The 25818-nt window shown below is 35.6% G+C and overlaps 9 protein-coding genes across 11 annotated transcripts; 5 read left to right on the forward strand and 4 right to left on the reverse strand.

Annotated features, from left to right (window-relative positions):
* The first annotated feature begins 1425 nt into the window (after nucleotides 1-1425).
* LOC103861512 (snurportin-1) lies at nucleotides 1426-3935 on the forward strand. Its single transcript, XM_009139233.3, has 7 exons — nucleotides 1426-1964; nucleotides 2087-2273; nucleotides 2352-2602; nucleotides 2841-2955; nucleotides 3063-3155; nucleotides 3380-3523; nucleotides 3621-3935. The coding sequence occupies exons 1-7, from the start codon at nucleotides 1606-1608 to the stop codon at nucleotides 3732-3734; spliced, it is 1263 nt and encodes a 420-aa protein (XP_009137481.1). The 5' UTR covers nucleotides 1426-1605; the 3' UTR covers nucleotides 3735-3935.
* On the reverse strand, nucleotides 3892-6371 carry LOC103861511 (probable methyltransferase At1g27930). The gene has a single exon (XM_009139232.2). It carries the CDS (start codon nucleotides 5095-5097, stop codon nucleotides 4159-4161), a length of 939 nt encoding a protein of 312 aa, XP_009137480.1. The 5' UTR covers nucleotides 5098-6371; the 3' UTR covers nucleotides 3892-4158.
* An 872-nt stretch (nucleotides 6372-7243) lies between these two features.
* Nucleotides 7244-8482, reverse strand: LOC103861513 (protein transport protein Sec61 subunit gamma-1). The gene is made up of 3 exons (XM_009139234.3): nucleotides 8238-8482; nucleotides 7923-8038; nucleotides 7244-7414 (listed from the first exon to the last, which is right to left on the reverse strand). The coding sequence occupies exons 1-2, from the start codon at nucleotides 8329-8331 to the stop codon at nucleotides 7923-7925; spliced, it is 210 nt and encodes a 69-aa protein (XP_009137482.1). The 5' UTR covers nucleotides 8332-8482; the 3' UTR covers nucleotides 7244-7414.
* A 247-nt stretch (nucleotides 8483-8729) lies between these two features.
* On the forward strand, nucleotides 8730-10270 carry LOC103861514 (protein SINE4-like). Its single transcript, XM_009139235.3, has one exon. It carries the CDS (start codon nucleotides 9328-9330, stop codon nucleotides 9835-9837), a length of 510 nt encoding a protein of 169 aa, XP_009137483.1. The 5' UTR covers nucleotides 8730-9327; the 3' UTR covers nucleotides 9838-10270.
* A 652-nt stretch (nucleotides 10271-10922) lies between these two features.
* Nucleotides 10923-12756, forward strand: LOC103861515 (60S ribosomal protein L7a-2). Its single transcript, XM_009139236.3, has 7 exons — nucleotides 10923-11078; nucleotides 11398-11439; nucleotides 11525-11726; nucleotides 11819-11988; nucleotides 12070-12198; nucleotides 12283-12375; nucleotides 12454-12756. Exons 1-7 carry the CDS (start codon nucleotides 11076-11078, stop codon nucleotides 12583-12585), a joined length of 771 nt encoding a protein of 256 aa, XP_009137484.1. The 5' UTR covers nucleotides 10923-11075; the 3' UTR covers nucleotides 12586-12756.
* A 683-nt stretch (nucleotides 12757-13439) lies between these two features.
* LOC103861516 (HVA22-like protein d) lies at nucleotides 13440-14804 on the forward strand. The gene is made up of 4 exons (XM_009139237.3): nucleotides 13440-13665; nucleotides 13760-13786; nucleotides 13880-14177; nucleotides 14437-14804. Exons 1-4 carry the CDS (start codon nucleotides 13619-13621, stop codon nucleotides 14461-14463), a joined length of 399 nt encoding a protein of 132 aa, XP_009137485.1. The 5' UTR covers nucleotides 13440-13618; the 3' UTR covers nucleotides 14464-14804.
* Nucleotides 14805-15197: 393 nt separating this feature from the next.
* On the forward strand, nucleotides 15198-20288 carry LOC103861517 (protein MICRORCHIDIA 7). Its single transcript, XM_009139238.3, has 19 exons — nucleotides 15198-15419; nucleotides 15680-16642; nucleotides 16732-16806; nucleotides 16889-16923; nucleotides 17021-17099; nucleotides 17191-17283; nucleotides 17359-17443; nucleotides 17555-17630; nucleotides 17954-18082; nucleotides 18254-18352; nucleotides 18440-18541; nucleotides 18610-18771; nucleotides 18874-18969; nucleotides 19057-19108; nucleotides 19195-19306; nucleotides 19388-19458; nucleotides 19545-19681; nucleotides 19767-19946; nucleotides 20028-20288. The coding sequence occupies exons 2-19, from the start codon at nucleotides 16216-16218 to the stop codon at nucleotides 20106-20108; spliced, it is 2091 nt and encodes a 696-aa protein (XP_009137486.2). The 5' UTR covers nucleotides 15198-15419; nucleotides 15680-16215; the 3' UTR covers nucleotides 20109-20288.
* A 966-nt stretch (nucleotides 20289-21254) lies between these two features.
* LOC103861519 (membrane-anchored ubiquitin-fold protein 3) lies at nucleotides 21255-22877 on the reverse strand. 3 transcript variants are annotated; one of them, XM_009139239.3, is made up of 4 exons: nucleotides 22644-22877; nucleotides 22334-22550; nucleotides 21999-22178; nucleotides 21255-21684 (listed from the first exon to the last, which is right to left on the reverse strand). In XM_009139239.3, exons 2-4 carry the CDS (start codon nucleotides 22464-22466, stop codon nucleotides 21629-21631), a joined length of 369 nt encoding a protein of 122 aa, XP_009137487.1. In that variant the 5' UTR covers nucleotides 22467-22550; nucleotides 22644-22877; the 3' UTR covers nucleotides 21255-21628. The 3 variants fall into 3 exon arrangements, with proteins under 3 accessions (XP_009137487.1, XP_033145002.1, XP_033145001.1); XM_033289111.1 differs by having other exon boundaries at nucleotides 22334-22533; nucleotides 22651-22790; XM_033289110.1 differs by having other exon boundaries at nucleotides 22651-22762.
* Nucleotides 22878-23723: 846 nt separating this feature from the next.
* On the reverse strand, nucleotides 23724-25769 carry LOC103861520 (bidirectional sugar transporter SWEET14). The gene is made up of 6 exons (XM_009139240.3): nucleotides 25477-25769; nucleotides 25312-25348; nucleotides 24996-25209; nucleotides 24745-24906; nucleotides 24514-24633; nucleotides 23724-24145 (listed from the first exon to the last, which is right to left on the reverse strand). Exons 1-6 carry the CDS (start codon nucleotides 25514-25516, stop codon nucleotides 23897-23899), a joined length of 822 nt encoding a protein of 273 aa, XP_009137488.1. The 5' UTR covers nucleotides 25517-25769; the 3' UTR covers nucleotides 23724-23896.
* Nucleotides 25770-25818: the final 49 nt, after the last annotated feature.

Raw genomic sequence — 25818 nt, forward strand, 5'->3', positions numbered from 1 at the left:
CGGTTAAAATATTCAGTGAGCTACAAAACCAAATATCATATGGTTGTTTGGTTACCGCAAATATCATAAGGGCTGTTTGTTTGGTTACCGCAGGTACCGGCGGCAGCGGCAGTGTCAACATTCTGCGTCAACTCTTGTTCGTTTCGTTGACGCAGAAAGCTGCGTCTGACGCCGATAAAATCTGCGGTCGCGATATAGTATGCGTCAGCGTCAGCGTCAGCATCTGCAAAACGAACAACAACTATCCTCATTGACGCTGCCGCCGTCGCTGCCGCTGATGCCAAAACCTGCGGCAACCAAACGAACAGGTCATATACTCCAATCCACAACACAGAGAAGGTGTATTTTTCAAACATGAATATTATGATTATAGAAAAAAGTAACATTATTGAATTTAGTTTTAAAATGTATAGTAAATTTTATTATGATTGAAAATAATTTGGTAAACCTTCCTATTTCACCACACAAAAGTTTAACTAACTTCATAGTAACTTACACAATTCGTCGAAAATTATTTAAAACTCATCTAAAATTAAATTATTTTAGATCGTCTCAAATACATAACGTTTTGCGTCTGCTAAGTCATCAGATTTATCTGAGATTCTTTTTTTTTGGTCAAATTTATCCGGGATTCTAAACTTTAAAATTTTAATAATAACAATAATGAGGTTTAATTGGAATTAGGATCTGAGACCATATTTTATGGCAATTAAAAAACTTATTTAATAAACATCTTATATTTTTAGAATTGTGTCACTGATTTTTAATTTGATCTGATCATAGGAATAGGTTGAGGGAGAAATAGGTTTCAATCAATATATTCACCATCTTTTCCTGAATTAAAAGAGAAAAAAATTGAGGATAGTCTCATATTTATAGCTATGGATGTTTTATTGAATAGAGAATTAGAACTACGTAATGGAATTAGAGTTTGATTGTACTTCAGTGGAATTTGATGATTCCAATATAATGCAATGGGATTATAACTGCAATCGAACTTTTTTGTTTCTAAAATTAGTGGATATTTTTAATTTGCTAGGTAGTTAAGATGTGATGAACTTTTACGAAAATAAAAGAAACTGGTTTTAGTCACCTTCAACCCATGATGTCGTCTCTTATCTTCAGACTTCTTAAAACGTGAATTTAGATTTGCATATCCCTAATAATCAGGTCAGTTCTTAATACATCCACATCAATTTGGAACATCTCCATCTTGGAGGAGAATCTCCTACGTTGGAGGAAAATTGTAAAAGAAAAAAAAGATTGATGAAATTCAAAATCCAAGACAGAAGTGTTGGATATTTCTCATACAAAAGTACATCATATTCCATTCAAATTAGATTCTAATAAAATCTAGTTGATATTGAATAACAGGTGATTCTAATTGTATATCTGTATTAAACTTCCCAATCCAATAACACCCCCCCTAATGGGCCTAAGCTTCCTTCTTATGGGCCCATATTCATAAAGGCGTAGATACGTCTAGTTTCGGGCCAAGATTCAACAGAGCTAAATCTAAACCATTTAGTTTATATTCATCCCAAATCAAACCGGTTTGGTTTCGACAACAGGATTCGAACTCGGTACAGCTTTCTTCTTCCGACGATGGCGCCGCATGATCTTCGCCGTCCTTTCAAGCGACGACCTATCTCCGACCAACAGAAACGCAGAGACCTTTCACTTCTCCGCCAGTCTCAGCATCGCTCCGACGCCCAGCAGCGAGCTCGAAACCTCGCCTCTTCCGTCATATCCCTCCAATCATCATCCTCCCCCGATGTCGACCCGGAAACACTATCCGAACCCATGCCTGACGTCGACACCACCGGACACGAATCGGAAGCGAGTAGCTTCGACATTCGCCAAGCTTCGAGTCTGAGAGGACCCGAGGCTCGCAAGTGGTTCGCTAGTCAGCTTATGTTACCTGAATGGATGATCGACGTACCTGAGAATCTGAGCAGAGATTGGTAACTAACTAGCCCTCTTGTTCGATTTTGTTTTTTTCATTACAAAGTTTGTAACTTTTTGTTTTTTGGTTGTTTTTTCATTACAAAGTTTGTAACTTTTTGTTTTTTGGTTGTTTTTTAAGGTATGTGTTAGCGAGACCAGCTGGGAAGCGATGTTTTGTAGTGTCAGCGGATGGAACTACTGTTAGTAGGTTACGTAATGGTTCTGTCTTGCATCATTTCCCTTCTGCGTTGCCTGGTGGTGCTAGGAAGAAAGGTGTTTCTGGTCCAGCACAATCGTATTCGATACTTGATTGTATTTTTCACGAGGTTAAAAGATTCTTCCTCTTATTGGTTTATCTTGGTTTATGATCCTACTAAGTGGTTTTGTTACTGTTTTGTGTACAGGCGGATCAGACGTATTACGTGATTGATATGGTTTGTTGGAGGGGTTACTCGCTTTATGAATGTACAGCAGAGTTCAGGTTCTTTTGGTTGCAGTCAAAGCTTGACGAGACTGGTGCTTGTGATCCGCCTTCCTTTTACCACAAGTTCAGGTTCAGCGTTGTTCCTTTTTATAACTGCGACCAAAGCGGACTTCACTCGGTTTATACGGGATCATTACCTTATGTCAAGGATGGATTGTTGTTATATAACAAGTAAGTGCATCGTTTCATCTCTCCTACTTGTAGTATGCCATTTAGTTTGCTTCAGTAACCAATATTTTATGATGCCTGCACTTGTAGATAAAATGTGTCTTTGACAACGTACTCATTGGTCTGGGGCTCTTCTTTGATAAAGTTTTTGTTTAACAATGAATCTTATTTTCCGTGGCATTTGTTTCTGGCCAATTGTTATGCGGCAACATCTACTTAAGTTCATGCAAATTTGTCGCAGGCATGCACATTATCATACTGGGAATACTCCTCTGGTGTTGATATGGAAGGATGAGAGGTGTAGTCAGTATGTCATTGATACAGACAACAATGGACAAGTTCCAAACCAACAACATGTAAGTAGACTTCACATACGTATAAAGCTCATGGATTTTTCATACAAGGTTATTAGTAAAATACTCACATTAACAAGTACCTATAAACAAGTATGGTGTAAGTGCAGATCGTCTTGGGGCTGCAAGATGATGGGAAAATTGTAACATCAGATGATCCACCTGTAGTAGTTAATTGCTTGAATGCAGACTTCATAAAACAGGTATGTTCAGTATATAATAGAGAGTGCATCATTATCCTGATTAGCCTTTTTGAATTAGCTTGAAAAATACGCATTTGGGCTAAGTGAGAACTGTAAGATCAGAGTAATCTTCTTGTTGTACTACTAGGAGACCGATGGAGTCTATGAAGTATACTAGATAGTGATGTTGTTTAGTTTAAGGTTGCTTTCTCACTGTGGGCTTCTTGCCATGTTGGATATTACAGTCAGGACTGTCTCCAGGAAGCCTTGTTCGATTTGCCATTGGCGATGGAGGGTTGAACTGTGTGGATGGTAAATTTGAGAAGGCAGATTTACAATATATCAGTGTTTCAAATCGAGCTCGAGCATTTGCGGATAGTTATTCCAAGGTTAACACTCTCTTCCTTTGCATATATTGCACTCGAAATTTTAGGGAATCATATTTTTATGAATTGAAACTGAAGCATTTTATAATCAATTTTGCAGATCATGTTTCAATATATGGCCCGACATTCTCCCCTGAAGGCTGAAGATCTCGCTTCAGTGGTTTCACAGGAGAACCAACAAGACAAGCTCCCTGAAGTAGAGATGTCTGATTGAAGAGAGGAGAGACTCTTGGACATTGTGTTGTTTTTTTTGTGGAAACCAGAGAGTATCATATTTTTTTAAAGATTTTCAGCTATCTTTTGGCTTCTCACACACGATGCTTTGATTATAGATACTTTCCTCCATGAAAATGAAAAGAAAAAAGCAAAAATTCATTACCTGTATTGATGACAGGTATAAATATATATTAATGAACATTTTTGCATGAAAACTATGCTTAAAAAAGAAAAATCCTGAAAACTATGACCATTTCATCAACCTCAATCCATTAACTACTTGGAATGATATTTGTACAGATCTCTGATAGCTAGTCTACATTGAATGCCTTATTTGAACATATACTTCCCTACACACACACTGTTATGTGACAGACTCCGTAGTGTGACAGAGCAACAACCTTGCTTTTGAACTAATTTTGCTAATATCTGATCAAGGCTGTTTCTGGTGAGCAGAACCTAGATGCATTTGATCGACCCTTGATCCGAAACTTCCAGAAGTTCCCTTTAGCTGAAACCTGATTCTCCTGGCACAAGAATTCCCAGGAGAGCCACTTCTCAACAGTCCTTTGCACATCATGCACTAAAACATATGTTGTCGAGTTACTACTTCCTTGTATTGCTAACACAGCTGCAGTATATATACTCCCCATCCTACCTGGCGCCTCTAAGTCATCCCCACGTGGTCCATCAACAACTATCACATCCCATTTGGTATTGTACACTTCCTGTGGCAAATCCTTCAGTTTCAGTTTGCATTCTGATGAGCCTTGATGTAGAGTATTCGTATTTGGTGCAGCACATGCGGGATTAGCTCTGGCATGTCGGAGCAGTTTGTAAACGTTCTTGACTTCCATCTGATGGTACTTCAAGCTGTAGATTCTTGTGTTGTTGGGATTTACTTCAGCTTTTGATTTTGATTGTTCATCTTCTAAAATGACGGTAATGCCTCTGGTGTTGATTGAAGATAACTTGAGGTAGTGAGGTGCAAACCCAAAAACAAGGACGTTGCAAGGGGGTCTACTAGTAATTGTATCTGATAAGAGCTTGAGTTCCTTTTCGGTGAGAGCGCTCTGGCTCGCATTAGCACTTATCTGCTGACTGAACTCAGACCGAAATGTGGTAGAAGAGAGGGAATGAGAGGCAGAGGATGAAGACTTTAAGGAGATCCGGAGGAGGCGAATAACAGATAGGCTTGAGAGAACGAAAATAAGTAGAGGTATGAGTTTACGTACAGTGAATTTTGGCATGGTGATCTTTGATTCTCTCTTGTGTTTGGGAGTATCAGGGGAGGAAGGAGGTGAGAATCTGAGTAGAGGGTTGAGAATAGGAAGTGAAGATTGATGAAGATGTGGAGGCATTATAACTATTCTCTCCGTTCTTTCAGTATCATCAGGTTCTCAAATGAGTTTGTGAATGGTATTTTTGGTTTTAAAATGATATCATCTGTTATGTATTTGTGTCGTCTTCGAGTGAATAACAAGGAAAGTCGTCTTGCTTCCGTTCCAAGATTCGGTTTGTTGTTTGTTCTTGTTGGCAAGTCATTTACTTGGTAGTTAGAGTTTACCAAACATCATTATGAAAGTTTTAGTATTTGTCATGTCAATGGAGTGGCAAAGATATTAGTCAAAAAGATATAAACGTGTATCAATGTGATTGCGATAGGGTGAACAAGATTGATGAATAGGTTGTATCCAATAAACTCTTGAAACAGTTTTTTTTTTTTTGTGGTGAATCAGAGGCGAAAGTCTAAATAATCTAATCTATTAAAACAGAAGTACAAATAGTACTTAACCCTAAGTTTTCCTCAATAATTACAAGAGAATGCCACTGGAATTAAAACACAATCGTTTCTTATACAATCATTAATAATCCTTTCATATCATTAATAATCATTTCCTTCCGTGGTCAATTGATTGTGCTAATCTAATTGTTCGCCAGCCCATCAATTTGCCAAATACGAATAAATTAGTTTAGGTTAGGCTTATTATAACTTTATGGCCCATATAATATTGACTATTTATAAAATTCAAAACCAAACCAACAAAACATATGACCAGTATTTTTATCCATTAGCTAACCTATAACAAATGAAACGATTGATCTAAGTTTACAAAAACATGAAATTTGCAATTTATATGAGATTATGTGTTTAAAACTTACAAAACACGTTTTCCTTATCTTTAATAAGGTATATTCTGTTTTTAATAAAGTGTATAGGAAAAAAGGGTATGGATCTGTAATAATTTAAATATATATTTGGTTTGATTTTAGCCTACCCTTTCCAATCCTAAGTATATATATCTCTTAGACCTTGATTGGTAGAGCATGAACATTATCATTATGCTTTACATTATCCAATCAACAATTGTTAGATAAGCATTTATTAAATACTAATGCTCTCCAAATGCTCTTTTGGCCAATGCTCTCATATGAAGCTTTTAGAAGAGCATTTGCATTTATAATTTATAAAATTAAAGAAAATATATAATTAATTCATTTATTTTATTTAATAATATCGTGAAATTATTTTTATATCCAGAAAATAAAATTTTGAATTCTGAAATTAATTTACAATAAAAAAAATTTTAAATTGTATTTCACGTTTAAATATAATTTAATTTACATAATTTAATTTATTTTAAATTTCAGAAATTATTTTTTTAAATATATATTTTAATTATAAAATTTATTTTAAAATAGTACTTTTTTGATAAAACAAAAATATTTTTCAAATTATTAAATAAAATAAATTAATTATATATCTTTTAAATTTAATGTTAATATATATTATAAATATATTCATTAAAAATAAATATATTATATATTATATGTTATATATTAATTTTTATAATAATTTTAAATAACATACTCATACTGCTCTTTTAATCATCCTATTAAACAGTTTAGCAAAAACACACAGCTCCTGCAGCATACTGCTTCTATAACATACTGCTACTGCTAATGCTAATGTTCTGCCAATCAAGGCCTTATATGTATTGTCAAACACATAACAAAAAAAATATCCACAGTTTTTACTCATCTCACAAAATGTCATGTGCATATATAAAAAATATGTAATACTATAAATATTATACATATATAGTATTAAATATATGTTTTATATAATTTATATTGAAAAAATTATATCCGCGCGGGCGCGCGGGTCAAAGGCTAGTGTAATAATTAAGGTAGTAGTAAGTACTTCTATCGAGTTTTTGGCGTAATCAGGGATCTAAGGAAATAAGATTAAGACAAGAGTTCTAGAAATGAAGTATGTATTAAGTACTCTTCAATAATTCATTTTCCTCTGTATCTTTCAAGTCGCTGGACGCTGGTAGTTCAAATGTATATTATCTACCGGTTACTTGTATGATTGGTTGCAACTATGTGAAATTTAACTTGATTACTTCATATGAGTTACTTTTTCTAAATTTGTGAGTTTTGTCACCATAACTAAAGGTTCACCACAATTCCCAAATTCTAACAGTAAAGCGAAATAAACAGTGTCGTATAAAATAGAATGCAATTACTGGAGACTAATTTCAAAAGTATGGTTAACAAAATGTTTCCTCTTTCTGAGCATCTGAACACACACAAAAAAAAACTGTAAAACATTTTCTTGGAACAAGCAAGAAAGCTGTTACTACACTTCTCTTCTCTTTCTTAGCTGGTTATCTGCAAACATGCCAAACCAAACATCTATGAACCAAACATCTATGAGAGTTTATCTCAAAATACAAGGACAAGCTTAAATCAACTAATATCATATATCTCCAATTATGCATGGTCCCCTTAACATGCAAATCCAATCACAAAGTCTATTCTTTTGACAACCGAATTCAGAAGACTATCAACGATACTTGAAGGAAAAAACACGAGTGTATAAGCAAGTGCATAAAAAGACACCTTCAATTCAATTCAAGGATACGCATAAACAATCCTGTCAGATGTGCAAATAAAAAGTACCTATTTAGTTAGCATCTAGAACAGAACAGAACACTCCAAAGAAATGAGCCTTCTACTATCAAAGGTTCCTCAAAGGAAGAAAAAAAAAAGCTCAATACAAGAACAAATGCATGGGATCTAAGGAGGTTGTAAGAAAGCTTCGAGCAGGCAAAGGAAGCAGCTTAACCAATTTAAAAGCATCAATTTAAAAAACTTAAATTGGTAGAAGAAGATTTACCTAGGTGGCACCGACGATGATGTTGTTGATGGGAATAAATATGAGCTTCACGAAGAACCCCACGAATCCCATTACTACAAACCCGATCGCTGTACGGACCGCCACTTTCGTGAACTCTACAAAACCAAACCAAACCAAACAGATTCAGACATACAACACGACGGATCTGTCCGTTAAACATACAGATCTTCGCAACACGCAGATAGATCCAGCAGATCAGACGTTAAAAAACATACAGATCTCTCACATGCATCACAACTATCTAAAAAGACACGAATTCTAAGGGAGACAGAAGTAAAGGTGATGTTATTATACCTTTGCGATCTGGTTTGTGGCAACGCTTAACGAGACGAATGCTGTCCTTGGCGAAATCTCTGAGAGGATCGACGACGGAATCGATGGCGTCCATGGCTCTTTCTTTCTTTGACGACCTTTGTTTTTTAATTTGTCTTTCCTTTTTTGGTTTGGCACGAAGAGAAAAAAAGAGAATTGGGGAAAATGATTGCAGGATATGTAGAGGCTCAAGTCAACAGAGAGAGAGGGGAAGAGAGAAAATAGCGTCACATGGATATCTATGAGCCAATCACAGAACGAGGTTCTGATGAAAGTATGCCATGTCAGCATATTCAAAACTATACAGGCCTGACATATTGTATTTAGGCCCAAGCCCACTAACAGAATTGTGGCTTCTAGTTATACAGAACACATTACAGGGTCCATTGATGTTGCACATGGAAGAAAAGAAGAATAGGTTGCTTTCAACAATACTAGAGGAATGCTAATCTCATGTTCAATTGTTTTATTTGTTTTCTCAGCTTCTCTTTGGAATTTGATGGCATTCTTTTTTTTTCCATGCTATATATTGGTACTTTAAAACAGAAATCATCTAGCCATTTAGAGGCATGCTCATACTCAAAGTCATAGCTTTCTTTGATTCTCAAGAGAACAAAACAAAAGCTCATAATGTATGAGTAGCCAGCCACTTGTCAAGTATTAGTAAAAAGTATCTAACTGTTATTAAGGAAAAAAATGAAAGAAGATCTACTCCATGGATTTTTTTTTTTTTTTTTGAAACATTACTCCATGGATTCAAATTTTGGAAACACATCATCTAATGGTTATTATTACTGATTTTATTTTTTTTCTTAAAATTAATTGTAAAATAAATGTTCAGTTATGATTTTCCTTGCTTGTAGAATATATTGTTCAGTAATTTAAATATTGAATTATCAGTTTCAAATTTTCAAATTTTATAATTCAATGTAAAGAGTAAAATTTGAAGTATGTTTTCAAAAATTACAAGTAGTAAATGGTAATTGGTGAGATCTCTCACAAGATATCCGGCCTTTTATAAAACCAGGTGATGTATTAGTTCTACTCTTAAATTCTATAGTCAAGTAAAAAAATGGAAGAAAAAGAGGAAAATCCACACGAGCGATTGAAGCAGAAGCTGAGTGAGCTTGAGAAAGTATGGACCGCAATGAAAGAAGGCAAAAGCTCATCTGCAGTTTCGTGTATCACTGTGGAAGAAGCTCTTGAGTTAGTGGAAAACTCTCCAAGGAAGCTGATGATCTCTCTTCAACACGATCAAGATGGTCCAGAGGCAGAGATGAGATCACCCTATAGGAGAAAACTCTTTCACGACTCTGATGATAATGATGATGATGAGACGAGAACGACAAGGTTGTCTCATTCGACTTGTTGGTCTTCGAATGTAATGAGAGCTGGAGATAATAGTAATAATAATAAGATTAACAAGAAGCATGAGAAGAAGAAGAAGAAGAATAGAGGAAGTATTGTCTGTGTTTGTGTAATTGTTCTTTTGCTATGGGTTTTGGTTCTGTTGTTGATCAACGGCTTTGATCAACTCTCCATGAACATGAACAGAGAGATCTATAGTTTGGTACCTACCTGAATTTTGTTTTTGAGAAAGAATATGCTTTAGAACTCAATAAAACAAATTGGTTTTTGTTTTATATTATTAATCCTCGCTTATATTCAAGAATCTCATCAAGGTTTGATGTATTTTTGGGCCAAAACGGTAACACTAAACTTGATTTGATTTGACTTGAGTTTAGAAAGCAAAGTCAAAGCAAGGTTTCTAATAAGGATTTCATTATATTCGGACATAGTAAAGACTAGGCATGGGCATTCGGGGTACCAATCGGGTTTCGGTTTTATCCATTCGGGTTTTGGTTTTTCGGGTTTATCAAAATCAGTTCCATTCAGGTTATATAAAAGTTCGGTTCGTGACCGGTTCGGGTTCTATCGAATTCGGGTCGGGGTTAGTAAATCTTCAAATAACCGGTATAACCCATTGTACTTTCGGGTTCGGGTCCCAATCGGTTCTTCGGTTTAAAAATACCTAATTTGTACCTATTTTGTAACTAAAACATAAATGAAATCGGTTTTCGGATTTAAAATACATGATTTGTACATATTTTAACAGCCAAAACCTAAGTAAAATTGATTCAAAAATAAGAAAAAACATCAAACGTGATCATCCAAAATCAAGAGAAGGATAAACATAGTTAGTGATAGAAAGAAAACCACATAAATGAAATCATAAAAAAAAAACTAAGTTCTCATGAAATGGGAAACATTTTTCAATGAAAACAAGACCAAAATCTAAAAACTTCAGGCTTCAACCGACACATTCCACCATCAACCTTCATGTATAGATAATTATTTTAGAAGTTCAATAATATTTTAAAGTATTTTGGATACATATTAAGAATTAAGATCATATTTGGTAGAAGTTCTTTTTGTGATTTTAAATGTTTCGGGTTCTATCGGATATCCATTTAGGTTCGGATTCGGTTCGGATAATACCCATAATCCAAAATACCAAAAAACAAGATCCATTCGGTATTTATGTCGGATTCGGATCGGTTCGGATTCATTTTTATCAGATCGAATTCGGTTCGGATTTTTGGGTTCGGTTTATTTGCCCAGCCCTAGTAAAGACAAAATACATCTCTTTTTACTAGTTGTGTTATAAAAAGTGGTTGGGTTTATAGTTAAGCCCAACAAAAGGCCCATCTGAACCACTCGAGTAACGAGAAACCCTAAATGCTCGATTGTCTTCTCTTCCGTTAGTTATTAGCATCTCAGTTCTCTCTCAGGAATAAACAGTTGCTGTGGAAATCGAAAATGGTATACTTTCTCCTTCGAGTTCATTACAATGTTATTCATTGTGTTAGCTTGATTCCTAAGTTTCTGCACCTATGGTTGGTAAAAGGATAATGTTTTTAAATCTGGTCTTGTATGTCTCAGTGTAGCTAACATAGTTCCGGTGTAAGATGAATAGATTGCTGCTTCTTTTAGTCTATCTATTTGTTAGCTTACACATGTTATAGAACAAGCATCAGTTAACACCTACTTGTTTATTTTGTTATACTTCTCTCTTATATTGTGGTTGTTCATCGTTTAACATGCTTCGTTACACTAAAAATGTGTACTTTAATTGGTTTAGGCCCCAAAGAAAGGAGTCAAAGCGGTTACCAAGAAGAAACCGGTATGTGATTGCGTTCTACTCTCTCTATAAGTTGATTTGTTTCTCATTACCTTGTTCTTAGTTGTAAACATCTTCTTGGTTTCAGGAGAAAGTAACAAACCCACTCTTTGAGAGGCGTCCAAAGCAGTTTGGAATCGGAGGAGCATTGCCACCCAAGAAGGATCTCACGAGATACATCAAATGGCCAAAGTCCATCCGCCTCCAGAGGCAGAAGCGTATTCTTAAGCAGAGGCTTAAGGTCCCACCAGCACTCAACCAGTTCACTAAGACCCTTGACAAGAACTTAGGTCTTTCTTTCCCCATCTCCTTCCCTTTTGTTACTTGTTGCTCTTTTGATTACTCTCTAGCTGTTTTTAACACAATGTCTTTATAATTGCAGCAACTTCTCTCTTGAAGATTCTCCTCAAGTATAGGCCTGAGGACAAAGCAGCCAAGAAGGAACGTCTTCTCAAAAAGGCTCAGGCCGAGGCCGAGGGAAAGCCTGTTGAATCGAAGAAGCCTATTGTTGTGAAGTATGGTCTTAACCATGTTACATATCTCATTGAGCAGGTCTCCTCCCTTTCAGAACTAATCCAATTGCCACCCTCTCTAGTGATTAATCTTGTCTTTTTTTTTTTTTAATGATTGTAGAACAAGGCGCAACTGGTGGTGATTGCTCATGATGTGGATCCGATTGAGTTGGTTGTCTGGTTGCCTGCTCTGTGCAGGAAAATGGAGGTTCCTTACTGCATTATCAAGGGGAAATCAAGATTGGGAGCGGTAATGATATAAGATTGTTTACTCAAGAAGGAGAACATGTGTTGTGATTTGTAATGTCCTTTCTTGGTGGTGACTTGTTTGCAGATTGTTCACCAGAAAACAGCAGCTTGCTTGTGTTTGACAACAGTGAAGAACGAGGACAAGATGGAGTTCAGCAAAGTCCTTGAGGCCATTAAGGTAAGAGATGATTGTTCATCTTCATTTGCTAAATATTTAAAAATAAATTCTTTAACTGTTTGCATGGATGGATTATAGGCAAACTTTAATGACAAATATGAAGAGAACCGGAAGAAGTGGGGAGGAGGGATAATGGGATCCAAATCACAGGCCAAGACAAAGGCTAAAGAGAGAGTTCTAGCCAAGGAAGCTGCTCAGAGGATGAATTAATCTATAGTTTTATATTTTGCCTTAAAAAGTCTTTTGTTTTAGCTGTTGGGACCTCTATTTACACCTTATCTTTTTCCTTTAGTATCCTATATTACGGAATATAACTTTTTGAAAAGATTCATATTGCATATCTAATGATCTAAAAGAAGAAAAGAAAAGCATTTTTCTGAACTTGTGAAGCTTAATTGTTGGGCAAAGAATCTTCCATGACCACTAGTTTCCTCGGTAAAGTTGATCTATTATTCGAATGACACGAGTCTTTCTTGTATAATCATCAAACGTTAAATAAACAAGAAAGTTTCTGGAAAATGCAATCACCGACCGACCATCTTTGTTTTTAGGATATTCAAAATATTTTTTTAGTTTGTTTTAATTGTTATTTTGAATACTTTTTAGTTAATTTAGATAGTTTAACTAATTTTTAATTAGATTTGTAAACAATTTTTATATTTTGAAAAAAAAATTGTCAATTTTTAAGGTTTTAAAAAATATATTTTTAGACGATTTTAAACGTTGGTTACATCCGATCCGATCCGAACCCGAAAGGAACCGAACCGAAACCGATCTAATAATTAGTAAAACCCGAATGGTACTTCTGAGCATAACACCGAAAATCCAAAAATCCGAATTATCCGGACCGAAACCGAATGATCCACCGAACGCCCAGGCCTAGTCGGTCATGTCAAGTTAGAATATTGTCTCCTTTTGTCCTCTCGCCACGTGACACCAATCTTATGAATGAAGTAAACCGGTTCAAACCAGTCTTATTTGCTAAATGAACAGATAGACCAGACCGGAGTAATTGTAAACCGACCGACATGACATGAGCGTTTGTGTTCTCTTTTTTGCTTATTAAACCGTACCAACGAACCAACTGTAGCAAACCGCACATTTCCCAAGAGACTTATCTATAAATTAGGCTCTTCCTTAAAAAAGAGTCTCCAATTTTTAGAGTTGTCTCTCTCTCTCTCTCTCTGTTGCTCACTCTTCCAGATTTTAGTACCTTCTGAAAGCTTCTAAAAAATAAGAGAAAATGACCAAGTTTTGGACTTTGGTCACTGCTCTTCATACAGGCGCTGGGTATTCTTCATCCTCCTACCACTGATTTATAAAAAATTATCTATTAGGCTTTCCATATCTCTAATATGGTTTGATATGTATCATGTATGTGCAGGCCTGTGGTGATGTTGGTGTATCCATTGTAAGTTTTTCCGTTTAACTCTATTTATTTTTTTTGTTAAACGAAGAAGAAAATAAAAAAATTAGGTTAAAAGTTTATATTGATATATATCAGGTACGCATCGGTGGTAGCGATGGAGACCGCAACTAAAGTTGACGACGAACAGTGGCTATCCTACTGGATCATATACTCGTTCCTCACCCTCACAGAGCTGATTTTGCAATCTCTCCTTGAGTGGATTCCTATTTGGTACTCGGTCAAGCTTGTGTTCGTCGCTTGGTTGGTTCTGCCTCAGTTCCATGGCGCAGCGTTCATCTACAACCGTTTGGTTAGAGAACAGTTCAAGAAACACGGTGTCTTCCCTCACCAACAGTCCAAGCCCAAGATCCTCCACTCCATTTTCCCCCACCGGGTAATATATTTTTTTTTTTTCGGGGTAATAAATCTTGCTTTTTGTTTCGTATAATTTAAATTCTTAATCTTGAAAAAGTAAAACAAACATAAAAGAGCATCATAAATTTAGAACTCAAAAATAGATTATCCTAGGAAAATTAAGGCTGCCTAATTTTCTAATTTACCGAGCAGTAGCGTTATAACAAGTGTATTTAGTATTTACTGGTGACCTAGTTTGTTTTTGAATTTTATTAATTGGTTTAAAAATGTGTATATAGGAGGGACACGAGGCTCACTCTCACTGACGCAAGAACAAAAAAAAATTAAAGAAAAGAGGAGTGAGTAGACACAAGAAGCTTCTTTAGCTAGTATTGTAATGGAGTTGGTGGTGGTCCCGTCTTGTCTAATCTTACGTTTAGATTTTTGTTTATACAAAAAAGAATGGGATTGGGGAAGGATATGACCATATGACGATGACTGACGAGTTGTGTGATCGTTTTAAATTAGATGTGACTTCTTGTTGTTGTATGGCTTTAGCTTTCACGCGTAATTTCCATTTGGGAACACAAGTGTTACGCTATTGTTGTTCAAATCGTTTTCAAACTTTGTGAGGATATAGTGTCACCATGTTAAAAAAAAATTCAAAGCAAAATATCCTACCGAATCAATCAACCACCAATATGTACATCATATCTGACGGAAAAAAATATTAGATGCGTAATCACAATCCATAAGGCATAAGCACAAGTTCACAAAATGTGTGATATTGATTTTTTTGTTACAAAAAAATGATTTTGATTTTCAGTATTAATCTTTCTGTTTTATTACGTGGATAATTTTAGTTGAATGCACAAATATTAAAAAAAAATTTAAGTAGCATTTAATATATAAATTAAGAAAAGCTAAACCAATCATAAATAAATTTATATAATTTAATTATTCACACTATATCCAATAAAAATAAAAATTATCTAGAAATATAAAAACTATTTATATTTTGAAACAAACAATTTTTTCTTAAACTATTTTTTTGAACAGTTCTGTTAAACTGATTATAATGTAAAAATTATAATACTCATTCCGTGTTTCTTTAGGTGACGTTTTAGAATTTTTTTCTTTCACCTAAATAATCGACGTTCATAGTTATTTAGGTAGCTTTTAGTTTAAAATGATTTATATTGTCCTTACATTAAATAATGATCAATAAATAACACTTGACTAAACAACAATCATACGCATCATTAAATAAAGGTTATAAAATGTACTCTCTCCGTTTTTCAATATAAATCGTTTTAGATAAAAAAAATTGTTCCAAATTATATGTTGTTTTCGGTTTTCTATGTAACATTTATTAATAATTAATGTTGTCTGACCAATAATAATATATTTTCTATTTTTTGTTGATTGAATTGTGGTTAGATAAATAATTAATGATATTTTTGTTTCGAAAATATAAAAAATTAATGATTTTCTTAATCTATGTACATAGCTTTAAAACGACTTATATTAAAAAACGGAGAGAATATTCAGAGTTTTTTAAACTGTGTGAAAATTGAAAAACGCCAATTATAAACGAACGAAAGGAGTATGAGACAGAGGAAATATTTATTTTCACTTTGATATTAATTGCAAGTTTGATTGATTTTATAAATAAGTTTGTTTTTCTCAATATTATTTGGTTAAATAGTGTGTAACTGACAATAATAACATAGATATATTTCACTTTGATATTAATTGTAAACTGAATTTTTTATAAATATATATTTTGTTAAGTACGATAAAGACTAAACAAGTCAACTAGCCGACAAGAAACAGTTAATGAAAAAAGTAAAAGTCATACACGTGGAAGGTCAAAGTAAAACCCTTTTCTTTACAGTTTCTCTTGTTTCTTTTTAGTTATGTCCGCCGCTTCATAAAAACTACTCTCCGCTTGTCGCTCTCGTCCGTCACTCCTCCTCGCCGGCCAGTGGCAGCAGTTTCCGTCATCTTTGCTTCTTTAACACTTCAAAAAAATTCTTGTTCAACCCCACTCGTCTTCCGCCTCTCCTTTTCCATCGATGGATACCGATGTGAAGCCAGAGACTATACCACCCTACATTCCGCGAGACGACACTGTAACTCTCATCGATCTATGCAGCAGCGATGAGTCCGACGTCGAGGAACATGTTGCCGAACGAAGGTACAATTCTGTGAACTCCGTTGGTGCCAAGAGAGGGCGAGATACTTCCTCTGCACTGGACAGAGAGAATGTGAAGAGAGGAGCGGTGGAGAATGAGTTAGCAGTCGTGTTGCCGCCGGAAGGATTTGACCAACCGGTTCCTCCGGTGAATATGACGCATACTTTCCCGGCGGATCCATGCAATGCCTTCTCGCAGATGCCGGCGGCGGGAGTGTCGTCGTCGGGTAGAGTTGGCAGTTGCAAGCAGTTTTGGAAAGCTGGGGATTATGAAGGAGCGCCTGGTGGTAATTGGGATCTTTCATCAGGTAAACACAGAAGCACAGAACTTCTTGGTGTCCTAACTTATTCTCTGACATGGATTGGTTCATGTTCCAACTGTGTTTTTGTGTATCAGGTGGCTTTGATCATGTAAGAGTTCATCCCAAGTTTCTACATTCTAATGCTACCAGTCACAAATGGGCTCTTGGAGGTATTTTTTTTATTAATCAACCTTGATTTGACCTTATTTAAATATGAGCGAATCTTTTTTTTTAATATGTTCTCTCGTGCAGCTTTTGCTGAGCTTTTGGACAATGCTTTGGATGAGGTGTGTTCAGTTTCCTAACCTGTTACGATATAGTATTAGAGAGACCAGAGCTCATTAGCTTCTGATCGTTGTACTAATGGTTCTTCATCGAAATCAGGTTGCCAGTGGAGCTACTTATGTTAACGTTGATATGCTTGAAAACAAGAAAGAAGGAAACAGGATGTTATTAATTGAAGGTATACATTTGATTTTAGCATTATCTTAATGAATCGGTTCCTTGTTATATTCATGTACGAGCATCCTGATGTTTGAAAATTGAAATGGCAGATAATGGAGGTGGGATGGATCCTGAAAAAATGCGACAATGCATGTCTCTAGGATACTCTGCCAAAAGCAAACTTGCAAACACCATTGGACAATGTAATTTATTCTCTGCCAACCCCCTTATTATATGTTTTTTGAGGAAAAGATGCTTAATCTATTTACTGCTTCTAGATGGCAATGGTTTTAAGACGAGTACAATGAGACTTGGAGCTGATGTCATTGTATTCTCACGCTGCCCTGGAAAAAATGGAAAGAGGTTAGTTCTTTATTACCAATTTGTTACTCCTTTTGGCTATTATGTCTTCAATCGTTTTGGATTGTATTTTCACTTCTGAATAGTTTATATTTTATTTGATGTTGGTTTCAGCGCTACGCAGAGCATCGGGCTCCTATCATATACATTTCTGAGGAGCACAGGAAAGGAGGATATTGTTGTACCAATGGTAAATCTTTCTTAGTCGATTGTTAAAAAATAACTCCATGGTCACCCACTTGGTTTCTGTATTCTGAATAGTATATGCTGATATGATTCTTCTGATCTCTTGTTAGCATTTAACTCAATGGCAACACATTAGTTAGGTTCCCTTCTCTCTCTGTACCTTAGTTGGTATATCAGCGTGTAATATTTTCAGCGTTTGTGACTTAGCTTTGCCTCTTATACATATTCTGCTGCCATAGTAAATGTTTCATGTCCAGAAGATCTATTTTCAAATTGAGATGAATATTGTATCGATTTTATCTCTTGTGACGTGATATAAATGGCCAGCTTGACTACGAAAAAAGAGACACTGAATGGAGTAAAATAGTCAGGTCTTCCCTTAGTGATTGGGATAAGAACGTGAGGACAATAATTCAATGGTCGCCATTCTCTAGTGAAGAGGATCTTCTTCGTCAGGTAAATATATTATTGCCTTGTCCAGTGCATTTTCTCAGTCACCTATTCATACTAATATGTCACTAACAATGATTTTTTTTTTCACTCTGTTGATGTGGATTTTCATAGATTGCTATCCCTTTACTACTCTGAGCTGATGTTCTCACTAATGTGTTACTTAATTTGTTGTAGTTTGGTCTAATGAAGAATTGTGGGACAAGGATAATCATATATAACCTGTGGGAAGATGACCATGGGTTGCTGGAACTTGATTTTGATGCTGATCCTCATGTATGTGTTTTTATTGCTTAGTGTATGCGAAATTATTGTTTGATATAACGCAGAGCTGTTATGCACAACATATTGTTTTATCTGCAGGATATCCAACTCAGAGGTGTCAATAGGGATGAGAAAAACATCAAAATGGCTGCTCAGTTTCCTAACTCTAGGCATTTCCTAACCTTCAAACACTCACTAAGGGTATATACACATTCATTATTCCCCATTATTTTTCTTCTTTTTTTCTCATGTTTACAACGTGTTCCCAGAGTTATGTATCAATCCTCTACCTAAGAATCCCACCTGCATTTCGAATCATACTACGAGGAAAAGATGTTGAGCACCACAACGTAGTGAATGATATGATGCAGACTGAGCAGATCACATATCGACCTCAGTATGGTGCCGATACTTATGTTAAGGATTCAAATGTATGTTTTTGAATAACTTAGCTAGTCCAGCCTTCTTACAGTTCTATGTACTGCTAGCAACGATGTGGTCCAAAATTAAAGCTAGTTACCTCTTTTAATCAGATGTCTGCTGTTGTGGTTCTCGGATTCGTGAAGGACGCTAAACACCATGTTGATGTTCAAGGCTTTAATGTCTACCACAAAAACCGACTCATCAAGGTTTTCCTTCTGCTTAACATGATACTAAGGCCTTTATTGGACTGGACTTCATATTCTCATGTATTGGTTTCTAACTTGTTTCATCAGCCATTTTGGAGGATATGGAATGCAGCAGGCAGTGATGGTCGTGGGGTCATTGGTATTTGCTTGATCTGGAACTTGTAATACTTTGTTTTGCTTATCTTTACCTGAAGATGTAATGCTAGTTTCTTCTGCTACTAATAGGTGTCCTGGAAGCTAATTTTGTTGAGCCTGCTCATGATAAGCAAGGCTTTGAGCGTACAACGGTTCTCTCTAGACTCGAAACACGGCTAGTTCAAATGCAAAAGATTTATTGGTCTGATTCTTTTCTTAATAACGAAGCTATGACTTGGATGTTCCATGGCTTATGTTGTTTCAATTCATTTTTTTTTATCAGGAGCACCAACTGTCACAAAATTGGCTATGCACCTAGGCGATACAAGCCTGTAAACGGATATAGTCACAGAGGTACAGTGTCTTTATTGGTTTCTAAGGTCCAAACGGATATAGTAGGAAACAGACATTTGAAAAGGCTGTCTTCTATTGGATTGTAGACACATCACCAGAGAATGATCCTGAGGGATCTGCTCCATCAGGCATCAAAACTAGAGCCTCTGACAAATTCTACTCAGGCTCATATCCTAGTTATCATAGAGGGGACAATGGTGTGCCAGGGAAAGATAGTTCACTGGTAATAACACTCCCCAACCAAAATTCTCAAAGAGCTTTTCGTTTGTAACAGATCTTTTTATTTTTATTCTCCTCGGTACTCTCAGTATTTGCAAGAGGAGCTGAGACGTGAGAAAGAGCGTAGCAAGGCACTTGAAGATGAGGTTAATATAGCAAGGGAGAAAATAGAAGAAATGAGCAAAGAGCAAGAGAATCTAATTGAGATATTCACAGAGGAAAGAGATAGGCGTGATGGAGAGGAAGAAAATCTGAGAAAAAAGCTAGAGGTTTTTTCTTCATTCACTAGAAAAAAAAACTGTATCCACTCGTTTTGATTATTCATTTTGTTTGCTTGTTTTTCATTGCAGGAGGCGTCGAATACGATCGAAGAGTTGTTGAATAAGATAAGAAAGCTGGAGGACTCTAAAGGCTCGAGCTGGAGACGTTAGGCGTTGAACTTGCATATATGATTGGAGGTTAAATTATGATAAGGGTATCTCTATTTGATTTGTGGCTCCACCTGCATGGGGGTTGGATGCATGTTGTAGATTATTGTAACAGTGTAATTGGATTTAGTCTCAGGTTGGAGTTACTCTAATAAATTCAAAATTTGAGTTCATTTTCACCAATTTATGAAGAGAAGTAAAGCGTGTTAACAGACTAAACTAAACACTTGCATTCCAATGAAGGGAGAACCACAGCTGCATGATAGAGTTCACATCAACTTAAAACATTAACATCTGAAGTTTCTTTAGTTGTTGTGTTGTGTTATGGACTCCCGCTTCAAAGCTAAAGAGACTCACAAAAACAACAGGTTTCCTGTGAAGACTACATAAATATTCATGTTTGCTTTCCTCTTTGATGGTCTTTGTGAGGCAAGAGATACAAATGGACATCATCAATGATATTGGTCCAAATGTTCAACTGGGTCTACACTTAGAGATAGCTCTTAAGATCTTGCCCACAGCTCTGTATTATTGTCATTTTAAATGGGGAAGTAGGAGTAGATGGTTTGAAATTTTTGCTGGTGAGAGAGATCAGGGTAGAAGTTGTAATCACTAATAAGCTTTTGATAAAACAAGCAACGTGCAACTATAACCATCTCGTAAGTAAACGGTTAACTTTGGCTATAACACAGGCTTTACACTTGCTATAAAGAAAATACTTTTCTTCGGTCGCACTAAACTGTTGCTAAAACACAGGCACTAATCCAACTCTAGCAACAAACGAGAATTCCTAAGGTGTTATTGGTTTATATATTTTGATTGATTTATAAATCTATATAGTATTTTATAAATCCAAGTAAAATATGCAAATCTGGAGGTTTTCTCTCAGATTTGATTTTTTATATTTTTTAACAAAAAAATCAAACAAATACATTCAAATCCATTATAAAATCAAATATATTAGTAAATCCGTACAATAAATAACACTTGATTTGATATAGAATATATGAATCATTAAACCAATAACACATGATTTTAATACAGATTTGAAAATCATAGAACCAATAACACTATATTTAGTTCTGATTTTCAAATCTATTAAAATACAACAACCAATAACCCCTACTTATAAACTCAGGGTAACCTTAGTTACAAAAACCAAGAAAAAGGTTTATATTGATGAGGGTAAATTCATGGACGATGACAAAAGCCACAACCACCTTTTCCTCCTTTGATAGATACATAATTAAGGTTAACCTATACAACTTTCGTTTATTACATTGGTAAGTCGAGACGCGAATGAAGTGTGAACAAAAACAAGCAAGAGGCAGCATATGATGGGTACTTGGAAAGAATCTAATTACTTTCTACATAATCACGGCTTGCTTTTCTGAGGTTATGATACTCCACAGCTTGCTTGAAGGGAAGCTTTACTTTACTTTTACTTTTACCTTTCTTTTTTGTTTTTGTTCTGTACCTGAACAATTTAATATGGTTCTGTATGAATACATGTCTTGCTCCCTTCACAAAAGGGTGCATGTGCATATAACCGCCTTGGGGGCTTTACGGACCTTCTTCTCTGTTCAATCAAACCGGTATCCAACGGTTAGTTAGCATTCCTCAACACTTCTTAGAAACCAGAGAGACTCAAATAATTTTGATCAAGTGTAAATGTTTATGTTTGGCAAGACATTCATTCTCTAGAAGGATAAACTCTAGTTATCAGCCTTATGTATATAACTAGAGGCAGATGACATCACAAGAAGTAAACTAGAGCCAGAAAGCAAAAATAACAAAAGCCAAAGACAAGATAAAATAACACATAAGAAAGGATACATTTTTCTGATATGCAAGAGAGTAACATAGACAAAAAAAGAAGAAAAAGTATTGTACCTGTTTTAGTTTTTGAAAGAGAAGGCTGTACAACAACGTGCATGAGCATGAGAGTGACTCCACCACCTGCAACCTCTCCAAATGGGGTCTTACACTGGGCAACGGTCTTATTGTTCTCCAAAATCTTACCCGAGCTGATCAGCTTAACCTCGTTGATCCCTTTTGGTACAAGAGTTTTGCCTATAAAGAAAACACACAAAAACAGAGTGTATTCAAACATGTTGCAAGTGTTGCTCTGTTAGTACCATAATTCACAAAAACTTGTTTTAATAAAAGAAAAAAAATATTCTTCTCTATGATAGATAGATAATTGCTTATAATGTGAAAGGTGAAACCTTTGGGCCAATCAGAGAGGACTCTTTGCTTCAAGCAATCAACGGTAGAGGCAGATGAGTAGCGAAATGGGCCCATGTCGGATCCATCGTCGAGCCTGAATTTTATATCTATTGACTCCTCTGTCTCCGGCATCTCCGTTAACCACCACAATTTAACTCCGATTCTGTAAAACCAGAGTTCAACACAAAGTCTTTCCGATCTGAAACAGTTCCAATCCTGCAATAAGAAAAAAGTAGACAAAAAGGAGAATCAGAGCTCGCTTCGAACATGAATCAACACACAAACAAAAACAGAGTCGGGGGTGAGAACCAAATACGGAAAAGATGGCTCCTCTTTCGATTTCGACTTTGGATCTTTTGACGACGAAAGCTCAATGAGTTCTCAAAGCCGAAACCTTTTTTTCTATTCTTTTTGCGTCGTCGTCGTTGTCACTTTGTACTTCTCGATCAAGCCGACGTTTTCAACTTTTATTAGTCCTCAGTGAATTAACGGTATTTTTTTTTTAAAAAAAAGACTTGGTTGGGTTCCAGTCACTGATTCAGTTTGCTGAAATTTCATTGATTGAAAATTCTAATTTTTGACCCCAAACAAAAAAAAAAAGCGAATGTTCGTTGCGATTTGATGTTGTGATAGACACACAAATAACATTTAGTCATAACTCGTGGTTACAAATGGCAGGACTTTACTAACCTCAAATGCATTGAAATTTTGGAAAAAACCTCAAAAGTTCATAACACATAACACAACCTTATGTCTAATCAGGTCTTATCTGTGCATCTCATTGTAAAGTTTTTGTAACATCCCGTGGTACATGAGAAAGGCTTAAAGAAATTGATTTGGCTACATCGGTAAAATACGTTTATTTTTTTTTTTTGGCTTATATTCGTTTAAAACTCTAGAGATAAATATGCTTGAGCTGGAATAGTAGAAAAATCGGTGACATAGTGGAAACTAATTCACGATATCGTGTAAGTGAAGTCAAAGCACGATGAAAGAAATACAATGAAATGTCATATGTTGATTGCATGATCAGTAAACAAGAATTTGAGTCTCCAGAAAGTAACGTATTGCCCATCACACGAAATGAAGGATACGGATCCGAGTGAGCAAGCGTGACAGGCCATTAACCGTGGAAGGTCGGATCGGTATAGTTTGTGTTTTGGAGACGGTTGAGATTCTTCCCAGGCATAGTTTGGGCTATTAAAAAGTAATTGGGCCGTAGCGATACCGTCTTACAACGAAATACAACATATAATGAAGCCCAAAGGTTAGGGTAGTTTTTTACGCGCGTAATTTCATACAACTTGGCTGAGGTTGTATAAAGGAGAATCACGCGCGTACTTTTTGAAATTAATTTTCGTTAGCGTAAAGTGTCCAAGTATTTGTGAGTAGAGAACATCAGAACTACTTTATAAAATACTTTTGAAAGGATAATACAATTGCGAGATGTTTCGAAATAACATGGTAAAGGAAAAATAAAAGACAGCAAATTAAAGTACAATCTATAGTGAAACACAACTCAACAGTACAACATTAATAAAATCATTAATATAAAAACTAACTTAGGTTTGGATTTGGTTTGTCACTTTCTTTTCCATCTGACCCTCTAGATCACCCGCATGAGTTTGAGGATGAACCGTCATATCACCGGAAACTGGGGTCGTTGATGTGAGCTTGACCATGTCAATGGAGTGATCTTGCACCGTTTTGGGTTTCTCTGTGTCATCAACTTTTGGAGCCTTGTAGTACTTGAATATGATGTAGAGAATCATTTGAACTGCTCCGAGAAATGCACCCAATATATTTGGTAGCTTCGATAAAAAAAAAATAATAATCACATAAGTCATCTGTCTCCCATTAAATCATTTGTTGAAAACAGTACAAATCCCATTAATTTCCGTCAAATACAGAAAAAAAAATACTATGTAATTGTACTCTTGGTTTCTCTGACGCAATCATATAATATATGATTGTAAAAGCATAAAGCAAAAGAAGCGTACGGCTCAAATGATATATTCGCCGGTCTTTATATAGAAGGAATAATTAAGGGAAAAGAGACAAAAGGTTGTGGAAACTCTTTCCCCTTAAACATGAACCACCCATAATAATAATGATACTATGCTGCGGTGTCCTTTATTATATGCTTATATAAGTTATATACTGTAAGAAAAAGACTCACTGCAACGTAGAAGTCTTTGATAGCAAGACCGTAGAAGAGCCACGTAATGGCGCTGAGTGTAAGAAACAATGATAGAGAGAAGGGCATAAACTCCACACTCTTTGTTCGTATCACCACTCTCTGCATCATTTTTTTACCTTTCACGTGTTAAACGATATAGTAGATAAAGAGATGCTAATACCGTAAGAAGAAAGACAATATTATACGTTCTTGTAGAAAGTATATAAGTACCATGATGCTCAAAGGTGCTGCGAAGACGCAAACAGAAAATCCGACGCAAATCCCTCCAAGGACTTTCTCACGGTTCGACTTTTTGGTCAAGAGCTCACAGACAAGAATAATAGCGGCAAAACCCAAGAAATTCAAGAGTCCAAGAACCTTCAAAGTTGAAATCTACAGGGTTGATTATATCATCAGCTAACCAATTTTTATATAAGTGCATTTTTGATATTACCAAGAGAAATGATACAGTTTACACGTACTCTAGCTTTCTTGTTAGCATAGGTTATGAAGAGGATGATGTAAATGGTTTCGATGAAGCATCCAACGGCATTTATGGTAATCAGAAGGAAGCCTGATCCATCTTTCTGCAGTGCGTAGTAGATCCATAGCATCGCGCTAAAGAGCGCTGACACATAGGGAAGTGATTGAAAGCCTTCTATAGATTTTTTCTTGCAGATCCTAACAAACGTTGGCCTTCGCGTACATGAAAAATAACATCCAAAATATTTTTGTAAGAAGTTCGATAAAGTAAAAAAAAAAAAAAGGAAGTAAGTGTTTGAGATCGATGATGCTTACACTGGCGCCAAGAAAACGATAAATGATATGATGTTGCCTACAAAAGATACATAATTAAAGATACCACGAGTTAAAATGAAGATGTACGTATCTTAACATGAAGAGTATCGTATATAATTTATTTTGTATAAATTTGATATTGTTGATGAAAGCTTAGATACTTACCCATGATTCCAAATGTAAAGGCCAATACGTTTAGAGCCATTTTGATTGTTTTGTAAATGAGCTTTCGATTATCTTTCTACTTCTGAATAAGATTATCGAAGAAAATGAACAAGGTAACAAGAGGAGGTCTTCAAACTCTTGTTAGCTCTAGTTGAGTTTTCTTCGATCGATATGAGTTTAACTACGAGGCCAATGATGCACACTATATATAGAGGGTTCAATGTGTAAGGGTGTAGTGTTTATAGGTTGGGGACGTTGTCGTTTTCGTGGGCTAGTAGAGAGAAGAACATCGCATATTGACGGTCTCAGGTATTTCTAAAAAAATTTAAAATGGAAAATATT

Source organism: Brassica rapa, chromosome A03 (genome assembly GCF_000309985.2).
Source record: "Brassica rapa cultivar Chiifu-401-42 chromosome A03, CAAS_Brap_v3.01, whole genome shotgun sequence".
Taxonomy (NCBI): Eukaryota; Viridiplantae; Streptophyta; class Magnoliopsida; order Brassicales; family Brassicaceae; genus Brassica; species Brassica rapa.